Source organism: Rissa tridactyla, chromosome 5, assembly GCF_028500815.1.
Source record: "Rissa tridactyla isolate bRisTri1 chromosome 5, bRisTri1.patW.cur.20221130, whole genome shotgun sequence".
Classification (NCBI taxonomy): Eukaryota; Metazoa; Chordata; class Aves; order Charadriiformes; family Laridae; genus Rissa; species Rissa tridactyla.
Window position 1 is genome coordinate 76,526,673 of NC_071470.1, and position 12,050 is coordinate 76,538,722.

At 43.9% G+C, this 12,050-nt stretch overlaps 1 protein-coding gene across 11 annotated transcripts in view; it reads right to left on the reverse strand.

The window, feature by feature from the left end:
* RUFY3 (RUN and FYVE domain containing 3) overlaps nt 1–12,050 on the reverse strand; it is a 51,929-nt gene that overhangs the window by 21,169 nt on the left and 18,710 nt on the right. For 7 of the 11 annotated variants that reach the window (XR_008466543.1, XR_008466542.1, XM_054202270.1 and 4 more), the window contains 3 exons: nt 3,586–3,759; nt 2,140–2,257; nt 315–416 (listed from right to left, as the gene is read on the reverse strand). Coding sequence is in view for 9 of the 11 variants with exons in the window: in XM_054202270.1 (XP_054058245.1) it covers nt 315–416; nt 2,140–2,257; nt 3,586–3,759 (394 nt within the window). In the remaining 2 variants the exon portion in view is untranslated. Of the gene's footprint in view, nt 1–314; nt 417–2,139; nt 2,258–3,585; nt 3,760–10,276; nt 10,432–10,520; nt 10,633–11,063; nt 11,377–11,421; nt 11,634–11,713; nt 11,751–12,050 lie in introns of those variants that run through there. The other 4 variants (XM_054202274.1, XM_054202275.1, XM_054202276.1 and 1 more) reach the window with 4 other exon arrangements.

Genomic DNA, 12,050 nt, shown 5'->3' on the forward strand with positions numbered 1-12,050 from the left:
AACCTGATCTAGTGGGAGGTGTCCCTGCCCACGGCAGGGGGGTTGGAACTAGATGATCTTTAAGGTCCCTTCCGACCCTGACAATTCTATGATTCTATGATACTTGAGACAAAATGGAGAAGTAACAGCTTCTAAATTAAGAAGGAAGACTAAGCATCTTTAATCCCTCAGAGGAAGCTCTGCGTTTCACAAATATTACCATTTCTCACAAAAAGTGCATGCATACTTTACCATTTGGGTGTAAAATATCGTAAAGATCTTACAAGCGGGCAGAAGTGAACCTAACCTAATCCAAGAGCGAGCTCAGCGCTCACCTGAGAAGATCCTTTCTGTTAATCAAGGCTTTCATGTATTCTGAAAGTTTCTTCTGCATGAGAGCCAGGCGAAGCCAAGCTCTTCCCCTCCCCACAGGTGTCCTACAAAGGCCAGAAACAAAACAGTTACAGGCGTAACGCAATGCATGTTCACACACAGCTTTAATAACCCTTTCCTATCTAAAGTTTCTCCATCTCAAAGATAGAGCTGGCACTGATGAAAACAGGGAAATAGAAGGCATTTGAGTGCACATAGCTGCAGTCAAGTTTATCTAAGCAATCACCGCTTCTCTCTTAACTAATTACGTATTTGTTGTTCTACTAAAAATATTTCCCTGACTTTACCCCTGCTGGATGCACAGACAGAGATCAGCTGCTTCAACACGTCACCTTCTAATTCAAAGTCAGTGCATAAGGCACGTCAGAACAACACGCGTACAGCACAGACGCCCAAGCACCGCTCCTTCAGGTAGGCGTGAAGTTGGGTGAGAATCCTGAAAGCCAACTGAAAACACTAATTCAGTACTGTTCTCTCCCACTATTTTGCTCATTAACACACTCACAGGACGCACTGGGTTATATTCACAGCTCTTCCCCCTCTGTTTCTCCTGGCAATCTGAAGCTCTCGGCTTTGAAAACACGGTAAGCGACAATGCTGCATCACAGCTCTGGCTCACCCACCCCGGCGCGCTGGCCGGGAGCCAGCACCAGATGCTCCGAAGGAAGGTGTACATCCCCCGTGTTGAGCAGTATTCCGATTAGAAGGAAATTTCTTTCACAGTCCAGCAGTCCGTTAGCTGTCTCACACCAAACTGCACTTTATTTTCTAACCTTAACTAGCATAAGCAGCAACTGCCCATGAAAGTCATCTTCGTTACTGGCCCGTTTTTGACTTCACTAATATGACATCACATTTCCCAAGGGTTAGTAGGGACGCAAAGCTGAGGTTTAGAAACTCATTCTAAAACTGTTCTTTCTTTCCATTTATTTAATGTTTCGATCCTGTTTTACAACAAGAAAAGGTAACAGGAGCTCTGGCACAACAGTGGTGGCGCTCCAAGCTGCTCCAGGAGGAGTACTGCACAAATCTCCATTAAAAGCACTTGCACGTCCATACGTACATCGCTAAACACCAACCCAAAATACTTACTGAATCTATCCGCCTCTTCTTTCAGCAAAGAAGATTTAATCCTTAGCCCTGCTATGCATACAAAGGCTTTCTTACACTTTTTTTTTTTTCTATTCCTCAGGTGGAAAGCCTGTTACAGTTTCTTTTTAGCATGGAATAAGCAAACCTGAACGTGATGTCTGAAATGACTGTGAATTTTTAAAAGCAATACATGCTTTAAGTGGTTTTCTTTCCTCTCCCCTTTAACATAAGCTAGTAAGTTCCCCAACCTTGTGAGTGAGCCTCCCTTTTACAAACTTTACAAGTTTACCTGCATTTATTTGTAAGAAAAATGACCTCCATCAGCCTCAAAACTATTTAACCTGTCTTCACCTTCATTCCAATTCCCTTCCTCTTCAGTCTGACTTGAGAAAGAGAGTCAGTAAAGGCCGAGACACACCGTCACTCGTTTAGTGCTAGCAATAAATGCACTACTGTCCGTAACACCCCATGAACTCAACACAGAAAGAATACATGCCATCACCTCCTTCTGCAGTTCCTTGATTAAGCACAAAAAGAGAGTCATGATCCTTTTTTATCAGCAGAAGGTGGCAGATGTTTTCCTGAAGGTTATGTTTGCCCTTCCTTCTCTTCTTCAGGATCCTTCTTACAATAAAAAACACATTAGGTACTCGTGCAGTAAAAGACTGTACTTACTTCAGCCCCGGGAGATCCTTGACACTTGCTGTAATTTCTGCAGCTTCAGGAACAAGTTTTTCTACAAGCTCTAGAGGTCCCCAAAATGATTTATTTTGCCCAAGAAAAGTCTTTTTGGCTACAAAAGACGAAAGATAGAAAACAAGCCTGTTAGTGATGACTGAATACATTCACAAACATGGTCAGAAGTGAATGAACACTAGACAAAAACTGCCAGAAAGATTCTTCTGGGACTGCTGCTGGAAGTACAAAATAGGACTTTTTATGCCCGAGTGTGGCTATTATCGGTGTCATTCAAATGAGGCAACAAGAGATGGAAACAGAGGCCAGGAAATACTCCACACATCCCCAGTACGCCAAAACAACAACATCCGGTGATAACCAGCAGCTTGGATTCGCTGCTAGAGGTCAAAATCTCTGCTAGGATGCCGTCCCTGTCCCTAAGTCACACTTGATGTGTGCACGGTAATTTCCCCTCCCTGAGCATCCCATTACCAGGAAGAGGATCACACCAGTTTGAACCCGCTCCCTCTCCATAGCTGCCGGGGCTTCTCTGTGCATCCCTTCCTCCTTCAGAAAAGCCTTCTACTGACCCCTAGGTCCTGAAGCTGGAAATTAATTTCCTTCTTCCATAGTTCTTACTGCTACTTCACAACAGCAGTGCCAAGACCAAGAAGTCTGTTAACTTCGAACTTAAGACCAGCAGTAGGGACACCGGGGAACGGATAAACAAAGCAGCTGAAGAACACGAACCTGTCTCCCTTGCACAACGTTACCTGCACCAGCACGGCATCCATTACTCTGCACGTAACGCTGAGCACAACTGCTCAAGAAGCGCCTCAGGATGTACACGTGGGCGCTGAGAGGGCATTTAATATCCTCTGCTTTTCATCTGGAGCTACTGTATCAACACATCAAGAAAAGTAGTCTCATACTTCACAACTTTAGTCGTGACTCCATATTATATAAGTAAATACACCGTCTGCTTGCTGTTTTAGAAAGCAGCTTATAAGACATGAACTGCACAAAGCCAAAAACCTCACTTTTGATAGAACTAACTATTGAGAAAGGACCTCTGTGTTGCAGTTCCTCTTCCAGCAAGAGGACCACTGTGTCCCTAAAGCATGAGGAAGTGCAGAAAAGAAGGGAGTCATGAGTTTGCCAAGGAGCTGATTTTATCACTGATCTCTTAGCTACACTCAAGTCATCTGAAAAGCTATTTAAAAACAGCAAGCACCTGCAACAACTGTTAACTTCTCTCCTTCAGCAGATTTTTTATCCTTCCTGCGGCCCGTCAAGTCAGCTGGGATGACAGCAGTGACCCTGCTCAGCCTCTCTTTAGTCTACTGTGGACTTTTAAAACTAGACTTTTAGAACAAGATTGCTCTTTCTCGCTCCTACGCTACGACGACCAGCCCGGGAGGACCCCTTCTCAGGCAAGGTTACCTTTCAAGCCATGTTTAAGGCAATGTTCCATCACAACGAAGAACTGCTGAAGAGGTGCATAGTCCGAGTCCAGCGTCCTGCCCAGGTTAAGCGCCGATTCAATCAGCCCCTTGATACTCAGTTTCGCCATGTTCATCAGGTTCATGCGTTCATTAGCCATGAGATAATTAGGATCTATTAAGACAAGGAAAAAAAATGCTGTTGAGTAACAAAAGCTATTTTTTATGCAGTAAGATATCCCATCTCTCTCTCTTTTTGTCCCCCAGCTTCGAAGACACTTTTAGGAGCAGTTACAGTTTCATGTGAGGCCCTCTCTTCAGGCCTTTTGTTGAGAAAAATCAAAATTAGCTACCACTTTACGGCCGAAGCCACAATGACATGGGAATAGGCAACGTATCACATTAAGAGCACCTCAATGCTTCAAATAACTACATAAGCTTTACATTTTCAAGAAAGAGAAGTCTGAAGACAGCTGCTGATGATGTACTTTACATCTTGACAACGCTTCACTGACTGTAACAGCCACCACTTGCTCCAACCCAAACCCCCAGCTACATCCAGCAGCTACGAACCAGTAAGAACTCTCCCCTCCTGCGATTTGTTCTTCCACCTAAAGATAACCACGAATCATCCACTTGTGATTTGCTCTTACATCTAAAGATAACCACGAATCCTCTCACTCTTAATCCGTCCGTGTGTGTCGCTATCCTGTCTTGCATCTTTCCTTCTCACAATTTTTTTTTTTTTTTTTTAAACTTGGATGTAACACGGATCCAATTCCCACCTCTCTCTCTCTGTTTTCTCAACACTCCTGGTTTTTACCACTGACAGTAAGGAGCTGACCTTCACGGCTCCTCCGACAGCTCGCTCCAAGTCCCAACGCACACAGGTCTTCCATGACTGTATTCTTCTTCTACCATATTATTAATATGCAGACCTTTATACTTGCCAGTGGCAAGAAACAAATACAGACACTCATTTTCCAAACGACACCCTGCCTGCAGGCCTCCCGCCCTCTGACCTGCGTAACGTGCCCATGCCAACACCTGTCCTTTCACCAAGTGGTTCCTTTCCCAAACACCATCAAGTGCGTTCCCAACACCTCAAGAAACAAATTGTCCCCTAACTAGGGTGAAATTGTGACCTATGACCACAACTAATAAAGTGTGCTTAAGCTCTACACCTGAAAATGCACAGTAACGGAGAGGAACTCTTGCCGTGAAAACCATGTCCCATCAGTTGTGTGTTTTCTGTTTGTTCCCATCTGCGATCTCGTGTCCAACTTTTGAGCTTAAGTTCTTGGGCGCGAGCAGTTTCATCCCTGTAAGGGACATTTATTCTAGGGCTGCCGGAAACAGCCACGGAATCTTGAACCAATTTGCCACCTTCGCAAGTGAATTTACTACACCCAGCAGCAGAAACATGACCAGAGGACATCCAAGACTACACAGCTAAGCACAGAGTACACATTTTATCTGCTACACTGTCAAAGCATGCTTGCATTTAGCAAGCAAGTAAACATCAGAGACTGAAAGCCTTCAACTGGAACAAAAGGAGATATATTTCTATTTAAAATGCAGGTGAGCACGTACCTAAGTTTGATGAAAGCAGCCATAAAAACGTCTAGAAATCTAAGCGATGGAAGACTGGCTGATCCTGCAGGCTCTATGGAGCACCACCACCCAGACAGCAACGCTCACCACCATCGGGCTCTTCTCAAGCTCTTTTTGACTGTTGGGAGGCTCTATCATTTCAACAAGCAAACAGCTGAGATAAGTTCCTACGTCTCTGCTTAAAAGATCTCTCATGGTGAAGGAGGAGGGGAAGATGCAACCCTCGTCCTAGTGGATCCAGTCCCTAAATGAAGCCTTGCAGAAGTCTGGGTCTGTATTCAGTAGGTTTGCCACCGAATAAACATCACATCTTTACTAGGCAGGTGGACTTGAGCTGTTTGGATTGTTAACAGTTCTCAACCTCTTGTGAATACAACTGTGAGGAATGTTTTCTTGCAATTTAAAATGCAACAGCTTAGCCAAAAGAGGCCAAGGGGTACAGTCTTCTGAGACTACTGCAGTCTCCTACAGGACTTGTCCTGATGATGCAAGTCATCATCCTGCTTCATCACGCTGCCGATACTGACGAGGCCAGTTGCTCCAATACAAACTCCTTGTCATCTCAAATGTACTCTCGGTGCAATGAGGCACCTTGTCACCACCCTCCAGCCAAAGAGAGAGCAAAACTTCACAGAACCACAGAATAATGAAACATCAGATCGTTCCCCCTTCCAACCTTGGGTATGTCCTGCGGGTTGAAGAGCACTGCAGACCCAGAGGCATGTAGCCGACAGGAGTAATATTTGATTTCAGTAACCTACAGCTGAACCCAAAAAAGGCAAGAAGAGGAGCAATTGCTACTCTATGACTGAAATTCCTTATGCCAGACACAAGGAGACACTGGGAGCTGGGAGACGAAATGCAATTACTGACGTAGAGACACAAACACCCTCAATCAAAACAGCTGAGAAATTATGGAAGGGAATCAAGAGAGAGCATTTCTGAAACCCGGGAACAAAGGCAGATTTGCTGAACCTGCCTCTGAAGCACGCCATGGCTGGGTTCCCACAGCTCCAAGGCTTGCTGGCACCCAGGCTGGTGAGGTCTCATTGCTGGTCAGCTTCAGGTGGCCCGTCTGCCAGAGGACAGGCTGCTTTTATCAGGGATGGTGTTGATGACTCAAAGAAATCCTCACACCTAGCGCCGTGGCCATGCCACCAGCAATACTCGAGTCCCCCTCGTCAACGGGGAATCGCCATCCGTCAGCAGCCACACGTCTAGCCATGCTCCAGCCACATCTGCTGCCATGGACAAATGCCGCCTTGTTCAGAGGAGTGGCAAACGAGTCCAGTTGTTCCTGTGTCTCCACCCAAGCTTCTACTGCTGAGGGACAAAGGGATCAAACTCCCTGAGTTTCACTAACTCTTCAAGCACCGCCTTGGCTCACACCTTATAAAAAGGCTGAGATTAAGCATTCAGAATTTATTTTCATAGTTTAGAAAGCTTCAAAGCACCCATTTAGGAATGCAGTTCTCATAGCAGCATTGGACGGTAGCAAGATTTCATTGAGCGGGTGATTTTTATTGCAGAACTACCACTATTTTAAGGTGATAGATGCGGCACGTACATTGAGCAGATGACCTGTCTTGTGATTTGCAATCCATTTTACGATTTGCAACGTAGCTAGGCGTCACCATTACTAGGAATGCACACTCAAGAAGTCAGATGTAATAATACATGCGCTTGCAAAAACTAGTTTTTGTACACGCAATTAAAAAAAATTATATATATCTTCTTCTGTGTACTTTTGCATAGAACTAATGAACACCACCTCTGACACCGTCCATTGCAGTTGCCCTTCAAGAGTGTATGAACATCGCTACTGCCCTTGCTTCTGCTGCAGACAACTATTGTCACAAAATTATGCTTTGCTTCTGTGCCACGGTTCAAAATCTGCTCAGAATAAGCTTATCTGGTAAAAAAACCACATCAGCCCGCTCCCTCGACACTTCTGGGAGCACAACTCCACCTACAGTATATCCACACTTCTGACCAAGACCAACCAGCAGAAATCTCTAGTAGATCTGAATTACCTAAGACAACGTATGGTGCAGCGGTAAAACAAGCAAACAGGTTTGGGTTTCTTAATATAATTTAAATACATTTTGAATACGGGTTGAACACGATTATTTGCCTGGCCAGGCTTCGAAGGGATGCTCCTATGCATCCACATGCACAGAAAGTGTTACTGTGGCTACCGTTATTAGCTAATTTGAATTATGGTAGAGTCCAAGGACGCCGCTCGGAATTGGGGTCCGACTGCCTTACGTACTCACGGGAACCCACGCACGTTTCTGAAGAGCATCGAGAGCTGCTGCCTCGCGCAGACCCATGCTGGGGTCACGGGTACCATACGCTTTTTGAGGCAAGGCACGTGGTTTTCCACGAGTCCCAGAGGTCTGCGACAGCTGTGTGTCAGCTGGGTCAATACTACCCTAATTATAAAAAAACCCCAAACCCCTAACAAATAAGAATAATAGAGGGGTATATGACGCATGTTCAAGACAATTAGATTCTTTAAACGCTTTTAAGAGCTAATGAACATCTGAGCTGATGAAAGCACTTCGGGAAAAAGAAAAAAGCAGGGCTAGGTTTTCATTTATGATTAAAAAGTGCAGTCACAGGCTAAAGAACAGAAAAATGTTTTTATCACATTAACTAATTAAAGGTTTCTGCTTCATTAGCCTGCGGTGAAAGATGGTGCTGTGCATATGCAGCTTATCTAAGATTCTCATCTTGCAAATCAAGTAACTGTTATATAGGATAAAACTGGATAAAATCCCAAAGATTTATTCCAAAAATTAAATCTTAAGGAATTTATACCATTGTCATATGGGCTGCAATACATACACATTTAAAACTGAGTCCAGAAGGGCAGGGTAAGCAAGCAAAGATTACTTTTACACAAGATTACGAGGCTGGCTTTAACTCAACCCAGACACTTTCTGCTTTGACAGCCTGACCCCGATATGCAATTGAAGTTCTCCAAGTCAGTATCTTCTCCAACTTTCTCTTTCTGCCTCAAACTGCAAAAACTCCACCCATGTTTTACTGTACATGCCATGTCGTAAACCTTAAAAGGTAAAATCTTGGCCCTTAAGTTTTGCCTTTCAATGCGGTTTGCATTTCAATTGAAGCAATCCTGAATTCTCAAGACATTTGCTATTTAAATATTGTAGCTTCTACAGAACAGATGTGTTTTCTAACCAGCGAGATCGCACATGGGATGGCAGTGGTCAGGACTGAACTGGACTTGCATCCCCCCAGAACAACAGGGTAAAATAATCAGGTAAAAAATTCTTCTTTTACTCTTAAAAAAAAAAAACCACTCCTTCCTTAAAACACTGAACTTCCAGGTTTCTAAAGAGGTAAAACAGAGGCACAATCATTCACATGCTAACAGCATCAAAAGCAAAGGCTTCCTGAGAAGCTTCCACAGAGACAACATTTTCAAAAACAACCAAGAACCTCTGTAATTTGTTTGAAAGTCATAATATGTACCCAGGAATCTGAAAGTCAAGGAAAAATCTCCAAGGGTTAAGCTGTGACTGCGATCTAAGCACTTCTCACCTGGTGACAATAGATTTTACTGCTCCTCGTATTGAATTAACCCTAAAAGAATTAAGGAGAAACTAAAATAAAGCTAGAACTTCGATCAAATGCAACTAGTCATGAAACACTGTAGATTTGAACAAATCTGCTCAAAGTAATGCCAATTAATTAATAATTGAGCTAGGTTCTCCATGTACTGAATCCCTACCAAATCGAGAACCCAAACTTAGAGCGACCTGAAATTTAGAAAATCTGCTTCTGTGTATGGAAGAGAAAGGGCACCTTGCAGACAGTTCATACTGTATTCGGATTAACTGAGACAGGTTCATCGTCAAACACGGCCTTCGAAGACGAAGCAGCCAGCCACCTACGGCGCACTGAGCTTCAGTTAAGCAAATTCACATTAGGAACGGCATTAGTTCCAGCTGCTCGTGAAATCATGAACACGTATAATTTCCAATAAATGTGGAAAGCAAACCCCTAGATAAATTAAGGCCTTGCATCATTTAAACTGGAGTTCAGCATCATGAAAACAGAGCATCTGAATTCAGAGCATCTGAAAACAGAGTTCTGGTAAAATAGCCACCGTGACAACTGCGATTCGCAACACATTTGAAAATACTCAATGTGCAAATCAGCAAAAAGAGCTGAAATGCCTCTGCTGACCTCGTAGTAACAGGCCTTATGCTCATAAGTCTTTTAGATATCAAGAACTCCAGTTTTAGCTTCTAATTTGAGATTGCCATTTTAAAAGAATTTGGCCTGTATAGATCAATTCCCCGAACCATCCTTCTATGCTGAAACTTATCTTCTTCCCCATGAGGAGCAGTTAAAACTTCTCAGCCGCAAAAAGAAAATTCCCTTCTTATTCCTTTGCCTCCAAAAGGTACCTTAGCCTTTTGTGCTGCAAACGCTTTCACCCCAAGCATCAACAGTTGCGTTTAGTCATCAAATTATAAGTTTTCTCGAGCCCATCGCTGAATTGGGGATTCCACTATTTCACACACATGCACCGTTTTAAAGAATCAAGTAAGAAGCACTATTAAAAAAAAATTCTCTTTTAGTACTTCACAAGTTTTAATAGAACATTTGCAATGCAAGTTTTAGAGTTACTTCTGCAAAGTCTCGAGTTTATAAATAGCAATACTTCAGAAAATTGAAACTTTGGGGTGACTTCTGAAATATTTTTTACAATTTAGCTTCCATATGTTGCCACAACCTTTTAAGTTGTGTTTATATCAGGCTCAGAAAATAATCACCTCAGAACACATTTCATGTAAGTAAACTAGCCCCTTGTTGACTCGTATTTTCTACCTCTACTTGAAGTAAAAAAATACCCCAAATTTTTTAAAGCAGTTTTTCAAGCAACATTGCATGCACAGGTTTTCAAAAAAGATATCCATAAGAATTTAGAAACCAAAACCGATCACATGGAAGCCACGGAGTGGCTGACAGAATTCAGAAGAAAAGCCTTCACGATATGCGTTTTAAATGTTAACCGATGCAATTGCAAGAGCAATACATACACTGGAGCGATCAAAGACATTTTCTTGACCAGGCTAACAGCAGAAACCAAACATCCACACAAGAGTACAATGAGCACAACGTGTTCCGGCTGCCGACCTGGCTGAACCAGACAAGCACGTTCCAAGAGCCACAGCTACCGGCACTGGAAAGGAAAACGGTATTTTGCACTCAGGCTCAAAATAAGAAGTCAAAGGCCAATCATTAGTGGAAATAATAGCTGAAAGATGTCGGTGTGGCACGCACCTTCAGTATCATCAGCACGCAATTGCTCCACCACATCTGTCAAATCCTCCCAAGAGTCTTTGCAAACAGCAAAAAGAAAGGAAAAGAAAGAAAATGTCATGCAAGCCGTGATCTAAAGGAAAGATTCAAAAAAAAAAAATCAAGGTATAAGAAAAGAATAACTGAAAGGGAAATTTGCATAATACAAGACTTAATTCATAGCGGGAAGAGATTTGCAAGTCAAAAGGGTTTATTAGTCTGCACAAAGCAACACAGCAAAGCATTTTTTTCCTTGAGAATCATATTAAGGTAGGCTTCGGTTAAGCTTTAGAGGCTTTGCTTCTTTCTGCAATAAGACAAGCAACGTTTCTGTAAAGCACGTCCTAAAAAGAAAAGCAAGAAAAGCGTTATTTTCTTTGTAAGACCAAAGCACGGAATTTTTTTATATTTATGCAATGTCAGCATTTGCTTCAGTTTCCTCATAGCCAGCCCCCAAAAAGCACCCCCTAAGAGGGAAATACAGCTACACATGAAAAGCAAGCACGCTTCAGGAAAAGGACATACTGAGGACATGTTAAATCAGGTTAAACAGAGCTTGAACTCCGTTACGAGCGTCACTCCAAGTGCCAAGTCTTGCAGAGGTGATCCAACAGAGCCTGGACGCGGGGCACGGGTTTCACGTTCTCATTCCAATTATGATGCACTGAGGCCTGGAAGAGGAAAACCCCTCTGTCTCCATGCGGGGAGCCTGCAGAGGGCTGGCGGGCACAGGGAGGAGGAAACTATCCTGGAGAGGAGCAGGCAGGACAAGGAAAACGCCTTTAAGCACACACACTCATTCCCAGGTTTCAAACCCAGAAAACAAAGGCAGAGGAAGCCGCGGAGGGTCCGAACCCTGCGGGATTTTCAGCTCCCGACTTACATGCCCGCTCTCCCCAGCGTTAATTTGCAATCGGTCGAACGTCCAAAGCGCGAGAAAGGCTCGATTCCCCTTTACAGGCCAACGGGGCCAAAGTCCTGAGAAAAGTACACACGCTGCTAGGACCTCCTCCCTCCCACGGAAAAGCTATCGGCAGCCTCCTCCCGCCGTAGGAGCCAGCACCGGCTGGCAAACACCATTGTCACAGTCACTGCCTTTAAAGGAAAAAAAAAAAAGGGGGGGGGCTAAATATCAGTACGAGTAACAATTCAACTCATCCCCAAAAGCTTCCTACCATTGACCAACAGCCTTCTCATCCTTTGAAACTCTGTTATTCACATAGCTGGGTTTTAGCCATCAGTTTTCTTCACTTCTTGCCCTACGGCTAAACGTTACCGACAACGGCAGCAAACCACCATGCCCTGGGTCCTGCCCACGTAACCCCGGCTGAAGCCATCAACGGGGCATGATTCAGCAGGGATTTCTCCTCTCCTTGTCATGGGTGACGAGGGAGGGACGCCACCAGGTTCACCCACCTCTGCTTGCTAGGAGCAACAGGCAGTTTCGCTTGCGAAATTCCCTCCTATTGCGAGAACGAAACCCTGGGGACGGTCCCACCACCACCCGCTTCC